This window comes from Dermacentor albipictus, chromosome 6 (assembly GCF_038994185.2).
Source record: "Dermacentor albipictus isolate Rhodes 1998 colony chromosome 6, USDA_Dalb.pri_finalv2, whole genome shotgun sequence".
In the NCBI taxonomy this organism is placed as follows: Eukaryota; Metazoa; Arthropoda; class Arachnida; order Ixodida; family Ixodidae; genus Dermacentor; species Dermacentor albipictus.
The window spans coordinates 40,572,730-40,600,547 of record NC_091826.1 but is presented as its reverse complement, the minus strand read 5'-3'; the positions used below and the strand labels follow the sequence as shown (position 1 = coordinate 40,600,547).

The following is a 27,818-nucleotide window of genomic DNA, read 5'->3' as shown; positions in this document are numbered from 1 at the left end:
CGTTTGTTCCCTGCAAACATAGTCGCGCTTCGATCGCTGTAGCCATAACCCCCCCATGCTGATGTCGGTGACAACCTGTACTGAACCGCTTTTCGCCCGAAGCTTCGCGACCTATTTGAATCGACCTTGCGAGAACTATGAGCGGAGGGAGGAGAGGGGGGAGAGGCAGCAGGAAGTGCATGGCGCGGATCAGCGTGGCGGGCCGCGTTCTACCTTGGCGATGACCTGCGGCGGGTGCAACGTCTTGGCAACCCTAGATAGCTGATGGCTTCGTGGGCGCTCTGTTCTCGCGCACGCAGTAATATACACAGAAGAGCCGACTGATTTGTTAAGAGCGTTCCGTTGTCAATGTGACGAGGGGGCAGTTTCGCCGCTAGTACAGATGGCGACAGTGCGAGCGGCTCCACACGAGCCACCAGATTAATTTCCCTTCATCTTGCATCGCCAACCGCAGTAGTCGAATGCGCTCGCATGCAGCCTGCTTCAGCTCCCGCTATACATATATTTGCGATATGTGCCACTTCTTGACAAATAGACGTAAATGAAGATTTGTAGTTTGCTCAACACGCACTGCAGATGCTCACGTATAGACGTTCGTTTGCGACGATCAACTTGGATAAAAGTTCCCGCTCGGAAACTACTAAACAAATTTCAATGCATTCGGGGAGCACGCTGGTTATACTTATACCATGTCAAACTACTCACCTGAAGTGGTTAATATCTCCTCCTGACAACCTGTCAATGCATTCAGTATATCAAACGTACAAATGGGGATATTTTGGCTTTGGCGTGATCTTCAGTCTATACGGCATGGCCCAATGATTACATGCAAAAAAAAGGTACGGTTGGTGAAGTCGCCGGCAGCAGCACTTGAAAAAGAAAATCAGGTCTACAAAAGCCCTATGACTGCAAACTAAGCTTACATCTGCCCCCGGTTTCAGAGCTATGTCTTTAGGAACATAAGAGCAGCTCGTCAGACTATTCACGCTCAACTAACAAAAAAAAAATTCGTTTCCTTCGCTCTACCGCACGGCCATCTAAGAGCGAAAAAGTTCATGATATCGCTAGTGCACCATCAAACAATCTTACCGACATAAAACCGTTATATGCGTGACGAAACACAGGAAAACCGACGTGTGCCAGCGAAAGACTGAAACCGGGACTGAAACGACATAGCGTACTGCGACAATTTCATTGCGTGACAGCCGGTCGAGGCAAGTCGCTATCGAGTGAACGATTATGGTGTTAAGTTACCAACACTAATCAAATGAACCGGGTGATGCACTGCGTGCTTTTGCAACCATGCTGACTCGAAGCTTTATTAATGTCTGGCCCTGCGCTATTCGGCTCCCTTATATCCCGTAATATCCGCTTCGAAAGAGGGCTATTTATTATCGAATTTTGATTTTACTTGAGCGCGCCGTAGTCTTGCTGGCATCGTTCGCAATAGGAGGGTAGAAGCACTAGCGAAGGCCTGTTGCACGCCTTGAAGGCCAGAGCCGCCTGTCCGGCTGCGCACCCTACGCTGTGGTTCTGGCGCGCCTGGTTTGCGTTGAAGCGAGAGGCCGCAGGAAGGGCACTTCGCTCGCCGCTGCTGCCGCCTCTTCATCGCGTCAGGCGATGCGTTGAATAGCGGACCGCGGCGATAGCGATTGTCCGCGGTCACCGATGTGAGATGTGTTAATGCTACCCCGTGCAGACGCGGCTCTAAGTTCGTCACTTTATTTACTAAGTGAATGTTTACAGCAGTTCTCGCGGCTGAGAAAACAAAGAGTTTTAATACTGCGTAAAGTTGTCTAATAATTTGCTATCCCAGTTAATTATGCCTAACTATTCGAGCGAAATTGCGGCCTTTTTTTTTTCTTTGAACGAATCTTGTCACTTCATTTATCTCTAGCATTCTAAACTTCTTGAATACTGAAAACAGTACTTTAAAACAGTTTCGGTGTTCCAGAAGATTTGCAATGCTTAATTGATTCTACATTGAGAGACACATAAAAGCTGCCCTGTAAATGTATTTGTAATACAATTCGATTCTAGTGCGAACAAAGATATACAGTTTCCTTACTAATACTGCTATAAAAGGTCGTTATGACAACACACTTTTTCCAGCCGGTAGAATATATTAAATGGGTGCAGTGTAAGGAAGCCCGCATGCTATACTTTACGTCCCTTAATGACACATAAGAATCCTCCACGACAAGAAACAAAATCTGGCTTCAGCTTTTCCAGTAATGACACAAAATGTGTTATAGAACTGCGCTGAATAATTCTACTGTAAAATAAGTCCATCGATATAAATATGTCTGTTGCTTTTCATAACAGTGCATATAACAGTGCGTTTGCATTGCCAGAAAGAATAACTGCCGATCGAGCGGAACAGTTGCTTTCGCGCGAACACCAAACATTTATTGAGGAATGTTCAGAACTTTGCACTCTCTCACGTCACAGGGAAACGCACCGTTCCAGTTCTATCGAGAAGTCTATTTGAAATCCTCCGTCTGGTGTCATTTTTCTAGCTAGGGTGGTCGTGTCAAGAAGGCACCACAATTTGATTTTCTGATGTGTAAACCATCGGGGCCGGTAATATAGTTTGCGCACTTCTCCAGGCATCCACTTCCTCAAGTACGGCGAACTCAAATCTTCAACGCGCAAGGGCCGGACGACGCGCACTTTCCAGTTCTCGGGGTCGCTAAGCATGCCTTCGACTGCGACGAAGCTCGCGTTCCCTCGCATGATGCACTTGACGCACACACTGGTGTTCTCACCGTCGGAGCCGATCTCACAACAGAAGTACTTGTCTTCACTGAACTGCTGCGCCACCTCACAAGGCTTGTACAGCAAGCTAAGCACAATGAGTTCTGTACCAGCGTCGTTGCTCTGGACGTCATGGTGTCCTGCAGTACTGCCCGGCATTTCGAGGAGTACAGACGGCGGAGGCGGTCCACCCTCTGCCGGTCGGCTGGTGACGTCCGCCTGCGCCTGTTGCATCGGTGACGTACCAGCCGGGAGATCCTCCATCCGCACTTTTCGTTCCAGTTTCCCGAATCCCTCGGCGACGACGACCTTCATCTCGTTCAGCGCTGACACGAGAGCCCGGAGATCCGCGGCTACCGGCAGCGGCGTTAGGTCATGCACAAAATCCGCGGCCTGCCCTCTCGTTGCGCCCAGGGTGGTGGTCGAGCGCCTCTCAATCGCTTCCTCTTGAAGTTGTCTGGAGTTGAGTCTCGCCATGGTCTCGGCAAGGTCGTTGACCCTGCCCTGGATAGACGTCAGCATGTCGTGGCAAGAGCAGTCGACCGCCGGCTCGTCGTTAGCATTTGGTGTGGCCACGTCGATTGAGGATACGTGCCAGGCAACGCTCAGCTGCAGCGACGCGACCCCGTTGCATCCAGCTTCGTAGTGTCTCGGCAAGTCCTTACGCAGCACTGCGTCCCGGCAGCGAGGGCACCTCGTGGCATGGAAGGAACAGCGCTTCTCAAAATGATCCAGCAGCTCCCCTGCTGGGCCCACAAAGCCGCAACCGTTGTGGGTGTTCCAGCAGCATACCTTTACGCGTTAAAAAAAAGAGAATGCCGTTAGGACTGCATTCTTCGGAAGGTAGTAAGTTCTATAACACTCGCAAGGAACAATTCTTGTTTCCCTGTCCCACTCACGAGGAGGTTCATATGTCCACAGCACCATCAATTTATCACCCTATTATGTTTGTAGAGAACCGCGCCTTCTAACCCATTACAATGGTCGAACAAGACCCATAGAAAAATTTGCCGACAAAAATGTGTAAGCCTACTAGTGCACTTCGCTAAACTGTCATCATGTGGACTCTGTAGAAGAACATCTGTAGTTAATTATTCACTGCCTAAATAAATTCTTGCAAAGGCTCTGCATAATGAGGGGTTTGAGGTTGTGTGTCAAACAATATATGGTTAAGCAGCGTGGCTGATGACAGAGCAAGCAGGGGTAAGTGATAGGATGATCTGATCAGCTGATGAAATCTGCAGGCATAGACTGGAGCCGGCTGATCGCAGGATATGAATAATGAGTAATCGTTAGGAGAAGCGTCGTCTGAAGTGAATAAATTGATGATGATGATGATTATAATAATGATGTCAGTGAATACGCTTATGAGGAATAGGAGGATGATAAAAATGATAATGAGGAAGAGGCTGACCGTACCTGTCGCTTTTCCATGTGCTTCTGGTGAAACGTTATCCAAGAGACGTCCGACTCGGCTACGAACGAGATCTTGTCCAGTGGACATGCGTGGCCACCTTCACTGGCGCATCCGTCCAAGCAAGAGCCGCACATCAAGTGCGCACAAGGCAGCACGGCTATGCTTTGCGGCACGACTCCGCAAAGCCGGCAGACTCTGGTGGTCTCCAGGCGCTGCATGAATTTGATGGGCCGCCAGTTGAGGCCGCTCGCAAATCCGCACATGTGGTACGTGGTGTCCGGCATTCTTGGAAATCTGGGCAATGGTATCCAAGTGCTCATTTATGGCATCGATGATTGCAGAAGGAATGTATACGGCAAAGCATTTATCTCGGTGCGAACGTCTCCTTGCTATTGATGGTGTGGCCTCCTAAGATGGGTGACGCTCTTATCGTTGATGTTTTAGCCTCATGACATATGTGATACAATCGACGGGGATGAGCCTACGTGCCTGATGCGACGTGCTTTAGTACTCTTTACTAAATGTGTTTAATGACGGGCCGTTCCTTCATTTCATTGTTATTGTCAGGGCGCAATAGGTACCATAAACTTCCCTTTTGTCTCACAAGCTTCACAGTTGAGCTAACCTGCAGTGTCAACGGCATCACAATGATCATGCGACGTAAACAAACCTTTCGTTGCCAGACTTCACGGAAGCTTCATATTACCGCGAGAGTGTTAAGGACCCCGCGTCGCGGAAACTTCAGCGTCGGAGTCAGACGTTTCGGCCAAAAGATTTTTCAATCATCCATATCCCAGGCCCTCCATGTGCAGCAAGGAAGTTACTTAACTAATTAAATTTCTCAAGCTAAAATACGTAGTAAAATTGTAAAGTATGACTTACACACAACCTTCACACACGATAGTGTCGGATTGGTATTTGATTATACGAGAAAACATGACTGTGTTACGCGAATACTCAAAGAAACCCGCGTTCCAGCGTTTCTACCATCCATAAACCAGCCACGGCGTCCGACATTTGCCCGCGCCCGCGTGCGAGTATGTCGTCCGGCGCAAAGTGGCGCGCCCGATTCGATGCCTTGTTTCTACCAGAAAGCCCGCCTTCGTGCATAGCATTCGCGGCCAGCGTTTCCCGGATACACACGCTCCAGTTGTCGGGAAGCGTGAGAAGCAGTCAAGGATCTTTGAATGCTATAACGTTTCACTCTTAAAGGCGATTCAGTTCGAGAACTTTGTTGTGCGAACAACCCTAGTTTAATGGTATCATCGGTGACTCATGATCGACTGATAAGATTAGGAAACTTGCAGAAGTGCAATTATTCGACTCACTCGGCACACAAGGGTGGCCAGGTGTGGTGCACTTCTCACCGACCCAAGGGCATCGCTTGCTGTATATTAGTAGGAAGAAGCCAGATTTACTGTCTCGTGGATTTATGTCCGGAGTTTCTCGCGGAATATCTTGGCGTCTTTTCATCCGCTTCAGAGAAATATTTAAATCATTGTAGTAAATGCTGAATTGTTTCAGAGCAATATATCGAATTTGCCAGAACACGAATAACCACTTGCCAGCCTTGTTTTCGTTATAGACTCCTTGAAAATTAAGTGAAACCTTGTACAACCAGTGTCATGCATCAGTGGTATTTCTAAAGTGATAGCTGCACTTGGCACTCACAAAAATGCACGTTATTTATCTCTGCAACGTGGAAATTCTTCATCGGTGTTAGAACTAAACAGCTGCAATGAACAGACATTTCTCTGAGACGCTTTCATTATGATGTGGACTATAAGTTAGAATGATGAAAATTATAAGCACAGCTGGGATAGGCCTCACTAAGTGAATCAAGTCTCAGCGTTCTGAACCTGGCCGCGGCTCTTTAAAGGCGACAGCGGCTGCAACTTCGAAACTGCACCATCGAAACGGCAGGCTTATGGCTCACGTGTGCTAATGGGTAGGACGATTGTGCTGAAAAATACCAAAGAGCCGGTATATTAGCAACTAAGCTCGATTTCTTTCTTCTTTATTGAGTCTGCGAGTACCGCCCAGCCCTATTCTTTGCTCACCTTGTTAGATATGGGACCATTTCCTAAGCCTACTTCGAGTTCTCCAGACCACATCGAATCGCACCACAGCTAATTAAGGAGCGCAGAAGCACGGACACCCCATTCCCGAGGCGCGGAACGTGCAAACATGTTGGCTGCCCCACCTTCGTGTGCCGCAGGTGAAGCTATTCACTGCTTGACTCTTCACGAAAGTGAAGCGAGAGTATGGCACTTTTGCGGGTAAAGTGGGTCTCGAAGCGAGGCGGCTGTATTGCGCCGTGAAAACCTGGCGGCATCACCCTCATCCATCTATTGTGATGGCGCATTGCAAGTCAGCAAGGCAAGACCGCAGGGAGAAGTAAACCCTCGGACAATGGGGGACTAAGTATCGACTCTCTTCACCGGGTGTGACACCATCGCATGGGCGCCTACCATTGGCCGAAAATGACGACACCCGAGCGGGCTCGCTGATTGACCGAAGATGGCGTCACCGGAGCGGGCTCTCCCATTGGCCGAACGTGACGTGTCTTCGAGACACCGAATAGCTTAAAAGACACGGACCGGGAGCAGCAAGAGGGCATTCCTAGAGCATTCCCTGATTCATCTCTTTCGAACTTCTTGCTACGGGCCGCAGCGTCCGAGTTGCTGCCGGCCCGTAATGACCCTAAGACGGTTAATTGACTCTCACTGTAAATAATGCAAATAAACCTCCCAAGTTTTCATCCCAAAGTCCTCCTCATCTCCTACAACCTGAGCAGTTGAATAAAAAGTGAGACTGATAAGCACGTGTTCGTCGAATGCCAACGTACACGAATGCCGCCTCCATTGTGGACTTAATCAGAACAGCTCCATGTCCGAGCGATTCCTACAGACGCCTGTGCTCAGCGCATGTGTCCTTATGCATGATGGGTTGCCTTTTGTACATCACCTGCACCCGCCGCAGTGAACTGCTGCTCACCACGAGGTCCCTGGTTCGATGCCCGTGACTTGCGAGGGGGCAGCATATTTGGCGTATTTATTATTAGGTGCAGGTCAAAGCCGCAGACAGCTTCACGTGGCCCGTAGGGTATACGAAACCAGAGCAAACCTACACCTAGAAGTCTCTGCAGTTTGGCACCAGGAATCAAGCGCTAAATATGGCTGACGTGATAATGCCGCAGTGTAAAAAAAACGAGTTTGACATCCTGTATTGTTAAAATACAGGAGCTATTCAGAGACCTGGATTGGGAAGAATTGGGGATGAAAGTTAATGGAGAATACCTTAGTAACCTACGATTCGCTGATGATATTGCCTTGCTTAGTAACTCAGGGGACCAATTGCAATGCATGCTCACTGACCTAAGAGGCAAAGCAGAAGGGTGGGTCTAAAAATTAATCTGCAGTAAACAAAAGTAATGTTTAACAGTCTCGGAAGAGAACAGCAGTTTTCGATAGATATCGAGGCACTGGAAATGGTAAGAGAATACATCTAGCACAGGTAGTGACCACAGATCCGGATCATGCGACTGAAATAATCAGAAGAATAAGATTCGGCTGGGGTGCGTTTGCAGGCATTCTCAGATCATAAACAGCAGGTTGCCATTATCCCTCAAGAGAAAAATGTATAAGAGCTGTGTCTTACCAGTGCTCACCTACGGGGCAGAAACCTGGTGGCTTACGAAAAGGGTTCTACTTAAATTGAGGACGACGCAATGAGCTATGGAAAGGAGAATGATGGGTGTAACGCTAAGGGATAAGAAAAGAGCGGATTGGTTGAGGGAACAAATGCGAGTTAACATCTTAGTTGAAATCAAGAAAAAGAAATGGGCATGGGCAGCGCATGTAATGAGGAGGGAAGATCACCGATGTTCATTAAGGGTTACGAACTGGATTGCAAGGGAAGGGAAGCGTAGCAGGGGGCGACAGAAAGTTAGGTGGTCGGATGAGATTAAGACGTTTGCAGAGACAACATGGCCAAAATTTGTACATGATCGGTTTAGTTGGAGAAGTAGGGGAGAATACTTTGCCCTGCAGTGGGCGTAACCAGGCTGGTGATGATGATGCTGCTGCTGCTGCTGATGATGATGATGATGATGAATGGTAAAATGTTTTGGTATCTCTGTGAATGGTTTCACTTTCGAAGGATATTGTGTTATACTACGGGTTTTAGTTTAAATTGAGACTATAGAGAATTTTTAAATATCGCCTGTGGCAGATCGCGTGGTTGTAGTTCTTGACTTGGATCCGTCCAAGAGTCGGACATTACATGTACGAGAAATTGAAAATTCTAATTGTTCTTAATTAAATACCTTAGGGCACATATTGCCATTTGCGAGTTTTAGCCGGTGAATTCTAAAGGTGTGTCGTGCCCACATGCAACTGATTTCCAAGGTGACACTATTTCCGAGATATCCATCCCCCAAATGTGGGACCAAATACGTGGGCGTTCCAGTTACTTCAGCCAGTCGCTGCATAAAAAGCTGGTTGGTTAAATAACTCAATAAGACAACAGTGCATTCTTACCCCAAGTTTGAAGGAACATATCTTGAAACCCATGTCATCCTTAAAATTTTTTCCAAATGGCTAGGCCTTGCATTCTTTCATAAGTGCATAATTCGTAAATATTCAATAAGCAGACTAATGTACTTACTTAAAAGCCTAGCGACTGATTTTTTGTTATCAAGTTGGCTATGTATCTCGATATATCGTGCAAGTCTGCCGCTTCAAGTAATCCAGGTGAAGAACTATGACTATGCTGTCAGGCACAGGCGATTTTCAGGGCCGGCACCACAGGCGTGCCGAAAAAGCTGTCAGAAGGTGATTCAACGTTCATTTGTAGTAGACTAAAGACAGTCTGCCTGAGTGATTTGCCGGGTAAAAATGGGGTGTATGAACCATGTAGTTTATTTCGAGAGGCCAGTGATTCCTCAAATGACAGTGTTTGCACCTTCGACCAGAGGTGCTGCGTGTCAACCACAAGGTTTCATACGCTAGCTGTCACTAGGGAAAAAAGAAGGCTACCGTGTGGTGATAGTCCAAGGCGATACCAGCGGTACCGATACCACCAGTGCCGGTAGCGCCCCTGATATTCATAATCTGGATTGGCACACATCACTAGACTGCACTATCTCAGGGACAGCTCCACGAATGAGGCTAGAAACGTACCCGATGCGAAAAAAAAAGTATAGATAGAGGCTATGTCACATGCTGCGACTGGAGTGGAAAATACCAGTGCGGTTTTACGCATCGCAATGCGATTTTCCGATGGCTCTTTTCACGCGATGGCGATTTCAACGATGCGGCTGGTGCAATGGCCAGGGTGTCTTGCTCCCAAGTTCAGTGGTGCACTCTGAACAATTCCTTTGTTGGAATAAAAAAGAGGGCTGTACGTTATGTCAATATTAACCTGTCTTTAAAAGGCGCAACTGGTATCCGTGCTACGCAATTTATAAGCGCTTTGAAGTTTAAAATTTCTCTGGAATGCGCAACAGCGATTCCTGAAGTTCAGTGCGAGTAGACATGGCTCACTCTCATAGCTATACCTAGCTGGTCGTTCAGGGCTGTGTGTCGTCTTGTGTTTGAGTTTAAGTTTATTTATTTAAGCACATGGTACATGAAGAATGCGCATAATTGCTTGAGTATGGGGGGAACAAAACTGCATAAAGACAGCTTGACCAGACCCACCACCCCTAAAGCAAAACGAAAAACCAAAAGTGCAGGCAGCAAAAAACAACGCTACATCAACATACTCATGGGAACTTTCCCAACAATGCATGAATAAAACATTTACATAGCACTAAGTTTAGTAGAGTAGTTTGCTGGGCCAGTTGGTGCACCGTGAACGTATAATGGTTTCCAGCAAGTCCGGACGCGAGCACAAGTAAGTAGAAACGGACAGGACAGGACCAACATTGTCCTGTCTTTTTCTACTTACTTGTGCTCGCGTCCGTACTTGCTGGAAACCATTATACGTTCACATAGCACAAACACTGCACGTTTTGTAATTATTGAAATAAGCGCATTATAATATTCAACGTGGTTTTTTATAAATCATGTAAGTTCTCAATAGTTAATTTTCCTCTATTAAGTGTGCTGCGAAGACAGAAACGAAGAGTTTGAAAACAATAATTTCTACGAGGGCATGGTAGATGCCAGTTCTCTGCATGTTGAGTTAGACAGGCGCGGCCACTGTTAGAGGGAACACGGCCCGCGTGGCCGCGCTACTTTGGCCACTAAGCTAAAGCCTCTTAAACTTCGTAAAGTAGTGCCACGCTTTGAAGAATGCCGCATCCTCCTCGCGCGCTCTGGCCGAGGCCGACGCCACGTTGCTATTGGCCTAATAGCATCACGTGGGTCCTCGCGCCGTGAATCAGCGCCATATTTGCTCGAGAAGCGTCTACGGAGTGGCGAGGAGCGCATGTTGGCGCCGTTGCTACGCTGGAGCAGTGTACGTGGCGCCACGGTCGAGGAGGGCGCGTGAAAGAGAGGAGAAACGAGGAGGAGTGAAGGCGGAGGAGGAGAGTCACTACATTACTAAGCTTAAGGGATTTTACTCTAAGCGGGCACCGCGAGAAGTACTGCGGTGCAAGCGCAATCAGCGCCAGAGGCGGAGTAAGCTGCGCCTCGTAGGCTAAGGTCCCTCCCACTTCGCCACACGCGCTCTAGTACAAAAGACTGTAGCCATGGTGCCCGAAAGGAAGGAGACCATCTAAGCTTTATTTATAGCCGTGGTCTGGGCTTCTTCGTATTTACCGTATAATAAACCTGAAGCATAGATTTATTAATATGCCTTGTTTGTCGTGTGGTTTTCTTACTTCCTTAGAATGCGAATTCTGAAATCGACCCTATGTGACAAAAGGGACATTTTAGAAGTAAAAGGCGCGGTTAACATTTTAGGTGTACAGCATGCCTGCGTGTTTTGATAACCGATTTAGACTACTACCAGCTGACGCACCATTGCTACAGGGTTCGTGAACTCTAAAGCGCACGCGCAATCTAGGTTTCGCGGCTCGCGGCGAAGTGGGAGGAACCGTAGCAGACGACGCGCAACTAACTCCGTCTCTGGCGCTTATTGCGCATGCGCCGCAGCCCTTCTCGCGGCGCCCATCGTCAACGTTACTAGATTACTTTCAGTTGTCAAAGTCCGCCGCGGCACCTGGCCCCTTTCTGTCGCGCCCGCGGGGTGGCGCGCGCGACACTGTCGGCCCGAAGGCGGGTGGTGCGAACCATCGCTACTAGTAATCTAGTAACGTTGGTGCGAACAACGTTTGTGCGGGTGGACAGAGACGCCGATGCGTGCAGAAGCGTGCCACGTTTTGCTCGTGTTTCTTATTTGTGTGCCAGGAAAATGCTGCACGCCTTGTGAGCACATATACCTGCAATGGAACAATGAAACGGCAAGGAAACAAGAAAAAATACGAGAACGAGACAAAGTGATAGCTAGGGAGGGCGCAGCGCTCTTCCTATCACTTTGTCTGTTCTCGCTCCTGTTTTTTTTGTGTTATTAAATGTCGGCGAGCATTCTACGTCAACATAGTTTATCAGACCACCGCCTTTGAACTTCGTGCGCATTTCCTAAGGGATATAAAATTGTTACACTAATCATGTCAGGTCATCAAAGATTTTTTGGAACTGCTGAACTTGACAGAACAGAATGCAATTCAAAAGAACCTGAAGGTTTTTGCACCACAACAAACGACAAAGTCACTGCGAGTAACTCTGATGTAGACTTTAGACATTGTCGATGATCTGCCGCGTCCAGGTGTGCTCTATGTTTCGACAGCCAAGTTACATCAAGATCCACTGGAGGTAAGACACACTGTTCACATTTGTTGTGACTACATTCAGATTGCACTGTTTGCTAGGAAATTCCCTCTCACGTTTCTTTCAGCAATCCATTAGACTAGTGCGTTCCTTCGGTTGAGATGAGTCCCATCCTACTATAACCAACTTCACGCAGATATTCCGCCTTCTAAACCTGTATACACCTGTTAAAACAGCGCTACGTGGTAGTGTGGACGGTGTGCCAGGACCTGTGCTCGTCAGCATCAATGACACATTCAAGCAGACGAGAGAAGCCTGCAAGTAAAAAAAGTAGTCCTCGCAATGCCATTGAGGCGACGTTGATAAGTTGCCTGGAGCGAAGCAGCTCACCAGAATGTGCTTGCAATGAGCATAGCAATGAGCAATGAACATGGGGGACAATGACGTTGTTTATTATCCGTGTGGATATGTTATTCGTAAAGTCACAAAGGGTGCCCCATGGGATCTATGCATAACGGACATAAGCTTTGAAACCCCAGCAGTTGGCTGTGACAGTTACTTGAGTGCAGAAGACTCAAGCAAGGTTCCTTAAAGCACCCGATGCCAAAGATACTGGGCTCTATGAAGACTGCTAACAAAAGTGTGTTGGCTTCCCTGGATGAGGCAAGCCTTTGCGGAGAGATATTTTGGAAGGTTTTAGATTATCTAGAGGGGTGCTGCCTCCCTCTTCTTGGTTGTGCAGCGCATATGTTCGCGTTCACGTGCGAAGTACTGAATTTCTTCATTGTTATGCGGATGCAGTTTTACTTCAGGGATGCAAACTTTCGACTAGAAAGCAGTCATAAGGTAGCTGTAGCAACCAAGAAAGCGCGTCTTTTGTGAATATCGATGCATAATGCTTAGATTCATCAATCCGGCGTTGTACTGGTCCTATTCTTTTTTTCATGTGTACATAAAACATTCCACTAACGAAAATCCTCACTCTCCTGTTCATTCGCCTATTAGCTGCTTTTTACAGAGTGCACAATGTAAAAAGGCTATTCTTTGAATATTTAGCGCCACGAAGTGCAGCAAACAAAAAAAAATTGTGGCATTGAGTCGGCGGCGCGCTGCTGCTTTGGGAAGCTTCCGCAGCCAACCGGGCCAACCATGGCGGCAGCGCCACCTCGCGAGAGGAGACGGCAGAGGGTCACCTTCTCGCGCCGCTCCCAGGCGGAGTTTTACAACTGAAAAGTATCTAGTAGCGTTGCCCGTCGTGGCACTCGGCGGAGCGCGGCCACCCGCTCCGTGTTACCGCTAATTGTGGCCGCGCCTGTACTTTCTGCCCCTGCGTATTTCAGATGTAAAAACCGGCAAGAGCTGGTTTTCGTAGCAACAATCAAGTCTCAAGATTCTGAACTTCTTAAACAATGCAGAGGTGCACGTATTATACGAGACACCCGCAATAGACTGTAAAACGTTTTTTTTTCGCAGTCAGACCAGAGTATTTATGGATGTTTTAGAGCCTGACGACCGGACCAGATAAGAATAATGTAGATGAGAATTAAAAAAAAAGTGCATTTTACACTAAACGCTCTTCAGGTACAGGTAATATATGTTGACAACTACTCAGTAAGCTAGAACTCTGGAATGTTTATGACTTATGTGCTCAGTATGGTAATCCAAAAACAAGTATGAATTCGACATAACATCAACTGTTTTACGAATGGGGAAAGTTCCATTTCATTACATGTTAGGAAATAATTCGTGAGATGGTTTACACGAGTCTGGTGTCGCTTGGAACGATGCAGGTTTAGTTCTAGAGCAATATGCGTGTAGGAAGTTTTTTTTTTTACCGTGAATAAATAACATTTTCGGTACTTTATTAGCAAATACAACAAGATGTCAACAACCACATGTAATGCAAGAAGATCGTCAGCGGTTTTACCAGAAAAAAGGGCTTGCGTCATCCGCATCAATGGCAATTCACAAAGCTGTCAACTCTTACAATATCCATAATATCCAATAAAGGGGGCCCCACTATATTCCTCGTCATACGCCATTTTAACACCTTTAGACAATGACAGCTCTCGCTTTATAGATACACATTGATCACTATTTGATACATAACTTTTTGTAGGAGCTAGAATGACACCGCGAATGCCGTAACAATACAGCTTGCCTAACAGCAATATTTTTGAAACATTGAAACAAATTAATGACCTCTTGTTGATCTGTTGGATGAGCAAATAGCGAATGTTTTAAGGCGAGACAGGTAAGTGGCCTAATGAACCTTCACTGTGGGTGCTATCGACTAACGAAGTGAAGTGCTCGTTAAACTTGTTGGCTATTAGTGTACTCTTGAGTAGTTCATTGTTAATTAATTGCTCGCCAATATAACCGGTTTGTCTTTTAGGTGAAATGACAGAAGTAGGTATATTTCCAATGCTTTAAGTGTCCCTAACACCATCTAACATCGTGAAGTAACAACGTTTAGCGTGCTTTTGTATTTTGCGAGTTTATTTCTGTAAACCTTAATGCTTTCAGTGCGTTCATAACTCGCATTACGAGAAAGACCTGACATAACCTATTGTTTTCTTTAATTATATTAAGTATTCTGTAAGTGAGCCAGAGTTTGCCAGCCCACTTGACCTTGTTAAGGCCTAATAAGAAAAGCGTTTTTTGTACAGATCACAAAGAATCAATAAATTAGTCATACAGGACATCAGCGCAAGAACATGATAATACGTTGTTCCACTTTAATTCACTAACTTCCTCTCTGAAATGGGACCGCACATACATTTATTCGTTGAAAATGAGTGGCTGGGGAAGCATGACTACCTCATATAAATGGTTTAATGAGTAAAAATGCGGGCAAATGATCACTCATCGCGGCACTGGGCGCACCTGCCTGCATTGGATGAATGGAACAGTTTTCGATTAAAAAGTCTAGCAGAGCAGAACAAGTAGTACTGTGGATTTGCATAGCAAGTGAACTTGGGAAAAATGTCGAAGGAAGGTCTGAATATCGAGCCGTTTTATATCTGTTGCTCAACATGTCTATGTTTAAGTCACCACAGAGCACTAATGTGTAATTGAGGTCAATAACGACGGAAAGTTGGTTTTCTAGATATTGAATAAATAAATCAATGTTACCGTCTGGAGGCCGTTACGTTACTACAAACACAAGCTTTCGAAACTTCAAGGCTAAAGCTTCTATGTCATCGGCTCACAGAGAGATTTTCATCCCTTTCATACTTCAATCCTGCCTGTACATGTAGACCAACTTCCACTTTCTCCTCAGTTGAATAAGTATTAGGTTTTCCAAGCAAGGCATCCAAGAACTTTACTATCTAATGTGTTAAGTAGATTAAAGCTATTGCCGAGAAGCTATAGCTTCTAGGCAATAGCTTTCACTTACCTAAAGCTATTGCTATTACCTAAAGCTATTACTAGTACCTAAAGCTATTGCCAGTACCTAAAGCTATTGCCAGTACCTAAAGCTATTGCCGAGAAGCTGTAGTTTCTCGGCAATAGCTTTCCCAATGCCGCCCAAACCACCCGAAACATTAACCTCTTTATCTTCGGTTACACAAACAATACCACAAAGGTGACTTTTCCTTTGCTCAGAAACAAATAAGGAATCACACAACGCGCAAAGTAAAGGCACTGTCACAGTTTACCTCCATACAAAACGCAAGGAAGCAACAGCGACGATATTACTGGTGCATACGCATACGCCTTATGTAAAAAGCTTACAACCAACCTGCAAAGCCTGTAGTGAGTAGTTCAGCGTGCGTCCTTTCGTCGTCGCAGCCGATCCGCTAGAGAAGCAGGCTCCAGAAAGAACGCCCCATCCAAGAACACTTTGATAAGCGGCGTGAAAAATGCAACAGGCTCCGGTAGATGGCACTTCCGTCTGCACCGCTGACTTGACGATACGCTGGCCTCAGCCTGTAAAGAGTGCTGATAGTTCAGCCGTAGAGAAATAAATTCGACAAGAAGTGACACTCGGCAAAAGCTGGCAACAGGAAACACGTCACAGCTCATTTTAATCCCATCCGTTAGTTGACGCCAGCATGGGAAAAAAAGAATGTCAAATGAACTTGCAGACAACGCTTTGTTTTTATTTATTATTTCCCGCTAAAGCTAAAACGTTTTGCGTATAAAGGAGCTTATACTTTGCGACTTATTTTTCTTGAGTCACCTAGCAATAAACTAACGGCACGCCAGGCGTGACAGGTGCATGCGTCATGTGCCAGTTACGCCATATAGGTGTTCTGTGGCTACGCCACCGAAGCCCGCAAGGCCGGTGGCGCACACGTGAAGTTCGCCTGTTCGGCGACCCATCTCTTTTGGATGTAGCGTGTTCGACATGGCACCACTGCATTATTGGACTACGCCAAGATGAGAAATTTTGTCTGATGGTGTGTGGCGCATTTCAAGCAATTTTGGCTTTTACGGCATGGAACCGAGACTTGTGACGCATTTAGCGAAACACAGCTTGGCTGCCCTGGCGTGGTTAATTTGAGTTAATGACTCGTACTGGGAGATATATGCGACGCTTTCTATGAGCCTCAACATTATTGTAACTTGTTCCGACAATTTTTGGGTGCGCTCGCTGTACTCGGCTTTGTAACCCGGTTAGCGAAAAGCACCTCGGCCATGTGACGCAGTTTCGCGTGTACTGAGTGTTACTGAAACAAGTTTCTTTCTTTGACCCAGAACATTATTTTGACCCAGAACCCATGACCCAGAACGGAACTAATTTCGTTACTTTTTGGGGTACTTTCCACGCATAGTTGCCACGCTTGGCGTTGTGATGCAGTTAGCAAAAAGAAGCTCGGCCGTGTGCCGCAGTTAGTTTCCCGTGTACTAAATGCTACTCGGACAAGTTCGTGACGCATTCACTGACCCCCAAAATTATGTAAATAATTTTGTTGCTTTTTGGGATACCTTTGAGGCACGCTTGCCGCCCCTGGGACAGTGTCGCAGCAACAAAGCAAGCCTGTCGTGGTGACCAGTTTGGCGTGTACTGTATCTTAAGTTTGTGACGCTTTATATGGCCCCGCAAAGCTATACCGTCTTTCGGTACTCATGCTTGTCGAAGACGCGATGAGCGATTGCCAAGAGTGATAACAAGTATGTAAGAACATGTAAGCCATGCATGTAAGAACGAATTGTTTTTGATTGTAATATCGCCTATTCCTCCCTTTCGCACGTTTCCCGTTCACATGCAGTATTCCTATAAGGTCTAAATGCCACACTGACACATGTTTGTAATTTACTTTTTTCTTTAGCTGATGCTGTCCGGGGGAGCATTGTACGGGAACTACTGTGGTTTAGCTGGAGCGACAGCGTTGGATGAACGGACGAAAAGGCCAGAACGAGAATTTATTTAGAGAGAGAGAGAGAGAGAGTGAACTTTAATAAGCACCAGCAGTTTTGTCGGCTGGGCCTAGGCCTCCCACGATGGGACGTCGAGGTTTTGCCTCTTCGCCGCTTCGTAGGCCTGCTGGGTCGCCCAGAGTTGGTCGTCGAGGTGGGAGCTGCGCAGAGCGGCGTGCCATCTCAACGAGAGGGTCACGGGATTAGGGTATTGGTATTAGTGTTTGCGCTAAATAAACATTTACACATTTTATAAGGTGTCTTGCGTTTCCTTTATGAAATTGCACGTGGCCCATATTCGATGGAGGATTGAAAAGATCGTTTGCAATAATTTTAACTAAATAAGCGATTTTGCACTTACGTGCGGAATCATTTAACACTGCTCGCGATCGAGTAGCAGAAGCAAACAAGAAAGGGGGGGCACCGAGTAGCGCAGCCGGCGTAGCGCGCTCCAGCCAGCGTTCAAAACGGCCGCGCTCAAAACCGAACCGGAACGAGTTAATCCCATCCGCTTGGTGCGCTACAGTTAATTCAGCCATTGTGCTCCGTCTTTGTGGTTCAGCGCATAGAGTTACTATACTGGCTCTAGAGGACAAGCTACCCATAGGGCCCATGCACAGAAATCGGGAACCGCAAGAGCACCGCCATGTTGCTACGCGCTGAGGTTGCCAACTCCTGAGACGTTTGCTAGACTTGGCGACAGTAGCCAGTTTTAATCTGGCAACCGATAGCTTCGAGCAGTTAGCAGATTAGCCCACGCGTGGCTCAAATAGCAGGGTCTCGCTTGTAGGGTGGTGATGTGGTGTGCGTGAAGCCCTGTGTTTGAGCTCTATAAGTTGTTTCTTTATTATATGTCGCTGGATGGTGTGGGTGTGGTCGATGTTGGCCGTGCAGGTGGCAGTTGTGCAACCGAAGGAAGATCCTCTTCAAGTTACCGGCGGTATGCGGTTGCAGGAGTGTCACACGATAAGGTTACGAGTTAGAAGCCAGATGCTGTGGTCAGATTCCTCATTGGCGTTCGCATTCTTCGCACATGCGCGGTATGTCGCAGAAGCCGCTGGGCGCTTTTTTCGTTGCGGGCTCCTTTTCTCGTCACCGCACTAGATCGGGTTTTCTTCTTCCTTGTTTTTCTCAAGTACTGATCAAGCTGTAGGGCACATGTAACCGATAAACGGAAGCCTCGGGAGAGCGCCTGAGATTGTAATAAAGCAGGCGGCGCAGGAACTCCAGGGCAGCCAAGGGACAGTGGGGAATCAACGCTCGAAGCAGAACGGTATGTAGGTTGGGGCCGCCGAGGCAGGTGGGTGCCAGGGAGCGGCACGCGCAGTGGTGCCTCGCAAGGTCGAGATACTTTAAATGCACCTGCGCCCATGATTTTTATTTTGCCCCGGTGCAATGAGCACGATTAGCCAGAATAATATGGAGGCCATCCGGTGCAGTCGCGAATGCGAGTCATGGCATATGTAGCTCGCATCGCCGGGCGTATGTATTAATATCAGTTATTTGTATGAACGGTATGCATAATGAGCTTTGTTACGCTACCGTAAAGGAATAGTTTTAGAGGACGGTGTTGGTACGTTTTTCTCATACCGCCCTAATCTTATACACCCCCCAAAACACACAGACACATATCCTTATTTTCTACATGTATACATTCAATCCTTTCCATGACGGATTGACCAGTTCAAGTTGTCCACTTGTCAATAAATGTCATAGGCATTACTGTATTAAACACAATCCCACGATGGGATTGTTTACTTTTATTTTTTATTGTAACGCTGAGCACTACATAGAACCCTATTTTGTATATGTTAGGCTGCTCAGCATGAGGTCACGGGATCGAATCCAGGCCACGGCGGCCGCATTTCGATGGGGCCGAAAGCGAAAACACCCGTGTACTTAGATTTACATTCACGTTAAAAAACGCCAGGTGGTCGAAATTTCTGGAATCCCCAACTACGGCGTGCGTCATAATAAGGAAGTGGTTTTGGCACGCAAAAACCCCACAATTTATTTCGTATATGTGAGAGAAGTATCGGCCATTTGCACATGTGGATATCACAAGCTTAATCCAGTGTGCAATACACAGACAAAGCAGCTGCTACAACATGAACTGCAGCATTGAGGGCCACACAACACGTACGTAGTTAAAGGTGAAAAATGTAGAGGGAAGCTTCAAAGTACGCTCTGTAGCACTGCAAAGTATAACATATATTCTATGTGTGCACTACATGTTCAAAAAAGCATTGCATCGATGTCCCATTTGCCTTCAAGTTTATTATCAAGTTCAAGTTTACTGAAGTTTATTATGGGCATATGTACAACAGGAATCTGCTGACACACCCACAGTCAAGGTGACTGTTGGAGGTGTGCTGGCTGCCTCAGCGTAAGAAAAAGAAAGAAATTCGGTTAATGCGAACACCAGGGCCACTGCCTCTTGCCTCTGACCTGCACGTGCCTCTGCGGCATATTTGTTGTTGGAGTCTGCACTGATGAGCTCGCGTGGCGAAGCCTAAGAGTCACCTGAGCGAAAAAAGTATCGTTTACATGGAGAAGTAGCTGTTTACATTGCCTGTCGCTTTCCCTCAAATGCTTCCTTAGCGACTAGGGTGACACCCGCAGTCAAGGTGGCGGTTCGAGGTGTCCTGGCTGCCTAAACGGAAGAAAAAAAGAAGAAATTGGATGAATGTCAATACCAGTGCTACTGCTTCTTGCCTCTTAGCAGCATTTGCGTCCACGGCGTCTTGGCTTGTGGAGTCTGCATTAGGAAGCTGCTGTGGCTAGGCGTAGACATTGTCCAAGCAAAAAGAAAAGGTCATTCAAATGGGATATTATGGAAATAAATGGAGTTTTTATGTCTGCTTTTTGCACTCTTCTAGCCTAAACGTTTTCAAAGATAGTGTCCAGAATGCAGCAGCACTTGAATGGTTTTTCTTTTTACCTGCAGGTGTTGCTGTGTGATCCTTAGTATGACTGCATGCAGCATTGTAACACTTGGTGGAGGTATTTGAAGTGGTAGCCAAAAATACAAAGAATCATCCTTGTCTGCATGACTGCTTTCAGTTTCTAAATGCAATGGTAAATATAACTATTGGTGCAAGGCCCCCCACATCTATGCGGCAAGTGCCATAGCTCGAAACTGAATTTTTCCTTTAGTGTTTCACAAGGTCTCTATTATGTCCTCATAATATGGAATCCGTATCTTTTTATTTATACCGTAAATAACTCTTTTAAACCATTTTTGGTCGGTGTCCAGACCTCTTCCTTTTAAGTATTTATACCAGTGTAGAGAGAGCACCACTAATTTTTTTTTAATTTTGCGTAGGCTTGCTTTTTTTGTTTGTTTCTGAATTTTTCAAGCAGCAGTCTCATGAGGCTAAAGTGACTAATGTAATGACAATTATCAGCTTTTGTATTGCAGAAAAACAGCCCATTTCCTGACCTATTGTTTGCTATCCCATTACTCGCACAATCTTGCAGAGTATTCTACCTATACTGACTTGCTTGACTTCTACTAAACAGTCTTGCATTTTCAAGTACCATTCTTTGTTTTAAAATATCACTCCACACTTCTCATAATTTCTGAACCTTGGCTTCTGATACTATGCGTTCATCTTTTTTGCTTCTTGTTTCTGACTAGAAATATCCTCTTTATTTTTATCGCTTATATTTTACCTTAGAAATACACAGACGGGCTTGCCATTGCATTTGCATAACAGGGCGACATGTATCATTGAACATTTGCAAAATCCAACAGAAGATTGATGACTGCAGCTTACCGTGTAATTTGACTGAATGAGCCACAGAAATAATTCACCTCACTTGGTAAATTAAAGAACATATTAGTATGATGTACAACATATGCTACATCTTTCCTTATATAGCAAGATAATCGGTGCACGAGAGAAACGTTATTTTTTGCGTACCCCTTGAAGACACTGATTTAAGGAAAAGGAGCTGGAGTTTTTCACATGATCTAGTTATTTTACCTGCGAGTATACTCAACAAAAATGTGTGTCCAAGCTGCTTAGTCGTATATGTGATAATGACAGTATTGCATACGTGCGTGTTGTCTAAAATAACTGAATTTTGAAAATGCTGGTAGGGCTCTTATGTGCAGATTTGCAGTTTAGGGATCCATGTGAAAGACTCGACATCAAGTGCAAGTTAACGGTCCCACAGTCCCAGAGTCGATCGTGCAAATAGATAATAATCGCGCGAACATTTTGTATTCGTAGTGGGAAGGGTAAAGTAGGAAACTTTCGCAACTATTGACGAATGTCATTGACATGCGTTTGATTCTGGCTGTTTCTGCGCAGTATGTTCAGATGGGGTTGAAAGCCCAAGATTACCAAAAACCTCTGCAACTGCAGCAAGTGTTCCTCCAGTGTAAATTAAAGCAGGTATCCCAATCTAGTAGATAGTCGTGTGCCTAAGCTGTATTTGGTCAATGTTACAGCGTGCTAATAGGAGCCATTACAAACGAAATTGATCGACCAGAATAAGAAAGCGCAAGGAAAGCGTGAAGGTACAATTTAATCTCGCACTCCTCAACGAATTGTATTAGCGAAATCTTATGCATGTTTGGAATGCCTGCTTCAACAGAATGCTGAAAACAGGGCGGCCGATTCTTTTTCATGCTGTCGAAAACCTTTATCTTCGATTGTAGCGCGGAAAAATGATCCAAATATTTTTTTTACATTAAGCTCCAGGCAGATGATGTATCCTAGTCATGTCACAAGCGGGCAGGTCGTCGAACGTGAGCGTGGCGCACGGGCATACTTGAACAACGAAGTGAACACGGACACAGAAAGGAGCAGACAGGACGAGCGCTAACTCTCAACTACATTTTTATTAAAACGAAGAACATATATATAAAGGCGATTGCAAAAACTGCAGCATAAGAACGCGACAGGGTAAAAAACATCAGTTAAACATACCAGGAGGTATGGAAGTCAAAGAAGGAAACAAAAAAAAAAGATTACTTCAGATTAGTACACGTATTGTGAAGGTACTGAAATTCGCATTCTAACAGAGACAAAGATGCATGGCTAACGCGAATGTCTCCTAATCTTTTGATGTGGAATGCCTCGATTATTTCCCGTGTGGGTTTGGCATTTGTGTCTGGAAAGAATTTTTGTATCTTCAAAGAAAGGTTTACAACCACAATTGAAACCATGTGACGCTAAATGTGATGCATAAGGGTTCTTTAATGAATGTTTGTGTTCTTTTAGTCTAATAGTAATGCACCTGCCGCACTGTCCAATGTAAGTTTCCCCGCACTTAAGTGGAATCTGATAAACTATGCTGCTGTTACAAAGCACTAAAGGGGACACATGTCTAACACCGCAATCGTCTTTTCATTTTTTGCCACCCTGTTCAAGTTTCCTATTTATCATAGGGCACATGTTAGACTACTTGCGGGGGGCTGAGAAAACTGTATTGACGTCATGCTAAGCGCCCCAACAGCATAGCCACTAAGGAACCACAGCGTGCATGAAAGAACAGCCAATTTGCGACTTCTTTATGTTACGTTACCCAGCGACAAGCCAATGACACTCCAAGCATGCCACCTACACGACAAAGGGTAAGCAAGGCTGGCCGCACGTGTGAGCGTTCGGTGGTCCGGCGTGCTAGTCTCTTTCCGTGTAGCTCACGTAAAGTGTATTGTCTCGGCGTGTTTTTGCATCCGTGCTGCTCTTCGACACGGCGCTCCTGTGGTATTTGACAATGGCAAGGTGAGACATTTTGTTTGGCAGAGCACGCGGCGTTTCAGGCACTTTAGGTGTAGGCGACGCTGGCCTCATCGCCTGCTGTGACGCAGTTACCGAATGACAGATCCGCCGCTGTGGCGTAGCTAGTTTAGAATGTACTGACTGTTACTGGGACAAGCCTGTGATGCTTTCCATGGGCCCAAACAATACATAGCTTATTTCGGGACATTATAAGCACGGTGGCCGCACCCATCGGCCTCTTTGAGGCAGTTAGCGAAAGGCAAGTCGACCGTTGTGGAGCAGTTCGTTTACAGTGTGTACTGAATCTTACGCGGCCAAGTTTGTGACACCTTTTGTGAAACCCGGCAACAAGTAACTTATTTCAATACTCGCGCTTTTCGAAATCTCGACGAATGATTGCCAGGAACGATAACCTGAGAGCATGTTGCTTGCGCCGGCAGAAGCCGGGCAAGGAATAATACGCTTGGGAACTTGATAACCAGGAAGCTGTATCTCAAAAATTGCGTTTTCTGAACGACATCAAACGCGCTGTGCACCTACGCATTGGTTTTGAGTGCGGGCATGGAAGGCATTCTGCAAGCGCCTGACTAGAAGCCTGTGTTGATGCCGCCTCTGTATACGTGGCGTCCCGTTGCATCGACTGAGGCCAAATTGTGTCGAAAACACGCAGTGGCCCTTGTACATATGTTCTTAGTCACAAGATAAGGCCCTGGAATCTAGGAATAATCAAAAATAATATGTATTGTTCTTACAGCATTGTTTGTGATGCATGAGGTGTTTCTTTACTCCATGTTCTTTAGAAAAAGTCGCCTCGGTTCGTATTGTCAGCCATTCAGCACTTTCGGACGTTCGGTCTGCGCGCGCAGTTTTCCTATCAGCTTTAAACAGCACATTTACACGTGCTTGGGCTTTACGTTTTTCAGATGATGCCATTCGGTCACCTTTGTATGGGAAATACTGTTCACTCATTCTTATCAGATTAGGCACCTCGGCTGCTGTTCTCATATCTCATTTTCTAAAACCCATCATTGTAACTAGCGTTGGCAGTTCCTTGAAATCACTGATGGGACAGCTAGTGTCGCGGCACATGGGCATTCAATCACTCGGCTTTTCCATATCGTGCTGCGCGTGTAAAGAGTGAAAAATCATTCCGCTGCGCATAGCTGGATGATAAACAATTGAATGGACTGGTTTAGAATTAAGAGTGAGCTTTATCATCGAAAATTATGCTCTGAATTCAACAATTGGGAAGATGTTTAATAAAATTTCGCTAATCAATTGCGTATATCTAATACACGAAATTATCCTGGTGGGGGCAGAAGACTCATTACCAAGCAGTATAGCTCTCGTAATCGAATATTGGGCCCGTACCATTCTCAAAAGCTTCACCAACATGCGCAAAATACGTAAGCTTGCAACCGCAAGAGCGCGGTTCATAATGTATGCCCTAACCTTCTTCGCGGAGATAACCGCAACAGTAATCGGCACGCGTGACCCAGTTTTCTGACGCGTCATAGTTGAACGCATGTTTGGTGCCTCCAAACACAGCAGGATGCCTTGTCGTGTTGCACAAGTCATTCTCCAAGCACTGCAGGCGCTTTCGGCCACCCTTAACAGCCGCAAAACTCGGCGCCACCTGCAGATGCATACGAACAAAGATATACGCGGTGTTCGTCACGAACCATGTTATTTCATCGTTGAGAATGTGTCTGAACCTACTTGTAATAAAAAAAGAACACGCTGGTGAACAGCAGGAAAATATTCCCCAACAATTACGATACTTGCTCATGCGAAATTTGGGTGCAGCTCTATATGTGTTTCCATTTCGCGATATATTGAGGCATTGCACCGATTGGTGCGATGCCTCAATATATCGCGAAATCATTGGCCACACAGTTGCCGCTTCCCGGCAACTGCAGCTTATCCATCCGCAATTTTTACCGGGAAACGCCTGAGGAGAACACTATGCGCGAAGACGTGCTTTCCGGTTCTTTTTTCTTTCCCCACATGGCCGAGCCCGCCGCTGCCGCGGAAGCGTGGACATGAGCGCCATCTGGTGGTGCTTCGAGGTGGCTTCCACATCTTTCCTCCTCGCCCTCTGTTCAATCTCGCCGTCTTTCATCCACCGCCACGCACCGTGTTCGCTCTATCATTCGCTGTGCTCGTCGGTTCGGTTACGCCGAGGCACGACGCCGATGCACGACGACGCTCAACGCAGGAATGGGCGCCTGTGAGCTGCGCTCTAAAGTGAGCGAAATGTCAGATGCTTTCTTCTTGCCTCGCTGAATAGTCATCTGGACACCCGCCATGGTTTCTTAGTGGCTAAGGCATTGCATCGCTTAGCGCTAGGTCACGGGATCAAATCCTGGCCACGACCGCCGCGTTTCCATGAGGGTGAAATGTGAAAACTCCCGTGTAACGTGCAGTTAGAGAAGCTCAGGTGGTCGAAATTTGTCGGCATTCTATCACTACGGCGTTTCTCATAGTCAGATACTGCTTCTGGCTCGACAAACCCTTGAATTTATTTATGTGCAGCATCCTGTTTTAAATTGTGAAGTAACCTAGATTCGCGCTGCATCCTACATCAGAGATCACATGCCACAGTTGAATCACAAACAGTGCAATATTTTAAGGAAAAAGAAAGCAAGCAGTGTAAACGTGGATGGCGATCTTCAGTGTTATCGAATGACCAAACAATTCTAGGAATCTATTCAACTTATTGAAAAATGTTGCGGCATCGATTACGGTAGCCAATAATAGACAGCTATACTAAGTGAGGATAGCAGTTTTATCGACAGTATAAGTTTGTAAAGATTACCTTACTAGCTAAACTAACAAGTATGGTGTCACGCGCACGAGCAAATATGAACACACCTCACTCCATGATCGCGCACACTCGGTGTCACAACTCTGGAGTGAGAAAGCGTGACAGCAGCAGCAGCGAGCGAATTGACCTTCGTGTTCTCTCTAGCTTCAACGCGAACTAAGCGGCGCGAACACAAACTGCAAGCAAAACTAACGCGAAATGGGCGGAAACCGGTCGTCCCGTATCGCATTCCAGTTAAGGTTTTTTTTTATATACTGCGTACCAGTCGGGTTAAAAATTTACTCCCCTGCTGACATAGGGTTTGGATTTGTCCTGGCACACCTACACAGAATAAAACGCACAAGACCAAAGAGCAGTTGCTCATTAGCGGCCAAAACCCCAATCGCCGCTCATTTTTACTAACAATGCAGCGCACACAAAGCTATCAGCCGTCGACGCTCTCTGTCCCCATAGCCGATCGCAGAAGCCTGGCTTATACAGCGCCTGGTGAGGTGTTTGTTGTGCTGCTGTCCTACGCAGCGTACTACGCTGTTTCATAAAGAAGAGGTGCAAACACAAAAGCTATGAAGACTTTCTTCACGGTTCACGTTCACAGCGCAAAAAAAAAGCTACACATGCGAAAAAATATATGATTATGCGTAATGTAATTTACCATACATTAAGTGTCAGGAAAGTGTCATTAAGAAGTTTGCAGGGACAGCATGGCCACAATTAGTACATGACCGGGGTTGTTGGAGGAGTATGGGAGAGGCCTTTGCCCTGCAGTGGGCGTAACCAGGCTGAAGATAATGATGAAGTGTCCTACGTTAACTTTCGAAATATGAGTTATACCATGGGCAGAATCGCTGATAGGAGATAATTTATCCCCGATTCGATGAACCTAGACATTTCTGCAGCAAGCGGGCACAATGCATCGCGTACCCTCACGAGAAAATATTGAAGTTGCATTGTAGTACGTTAACACCGAAGTTTATTACCTGACCACGTTTGTCAAGCTTCGTTTTCATCCACCGGATTATGTTTATCCAATGTTGTGGCATCTTATGGATGTGCACTTTGTCCTTGTCTCCCGGCTTTTTTGCACTATAATTCGCATGAAAATGCTGCAGCACTATCGTAGTATGATTTAACATGAGGTGTACTTATTTTGAGTTGCAGATGCTTCAAGATCAAATATATTTTATTGTGGACACCTCTAGGTCAAGCTCTAAATTTAATGGTGTGATGAGCGATTGCATACAACGGCTGAATTAGAGCTGCTTGTTCATTATTTGAACTTGCCATCAGCTGTACAAGGCCAACTTACATGAACAGGTGTTTGTAAACGTGTCGCAACATTGGCTTGACATGTCTACGAGAATCTGTGGGTTGCACGCTGTGGGGATGCGTGATTCTCACGCGTCCCCTGATATGTTGTTTTCCCGCATAGCTCCCGTCTCCTGTAATCCGGCTTCGCCGCGTGGCCTAGTGCCCGTGGCAGTCGGTGTGGTTGAAGCGCATTGCGAGAGATGGCGGGAGTGTTGCTTTGTTAACGCTACGTAGCAGCGGAGTTACTTGGGCGCGGAAAGGAGAAGGCTCTTCCTCTTTGACTCGGGGATCGGAAAGCGGCGCGGACGCTCTGCGCGTGCGCCGATCCATGCGTCTGCGAGACCGTCTCGCGAGGCCTACCTCGGAACGGACAAACACAATCGCTCGAACGCGCCACCGTTCGCGTGACCGTACGCGCGCACGACCAGGCGTTGGTGTCCAGCATGGGCGAACATATTCGCTCGTTATCCGGTCGCGGTGAGTCGGACTTTCGCGATTTTTCGCGCGCCCATCGGCATATTTTGGATAGCAAATTGGCTAGCAAGGATTAGTCTATGAAAGGTGCAATGAATGCACTTTTGATTGTTTGCACTTCTGTGTTGTCGTTCCTTTGTCCCAAGAGCACG

The 27,818-nt window shown here is 46.3% G+C and overlaps 1 protein-coding gene across 1 annotated transcript; it reads right to left on the bottom strand.

Moving 5' to 3' along the window:
• Positions 1-1,706: 1,706 nt before the first annotated feature.
• LOC139061001 (uncharacterized) lies at positions 1,707-15,924 on the bottom strand. The gene is made up of 3 exons (XM_070540380.1): positions 15,701-15,924; positions 4,177-4,468; positions 1,707-3,549 (listed from the first exon to the last, which is right to left on the bottom strand). Exons 2-3 carry the CDS (start codon positions 4,456-4,458, stop codon positions 2,446-2,448), a joined length of 1,386 nt encoding a protein of 461 aa, XP_070396481.1. The 5' UTR covers positions 4,459-4,468; positions 15,701-15,924; the 3' UTR covers positions 1,707-2,445.
• Positions 15,925-27,818: the final 11,894 nt, after the last annotated feature.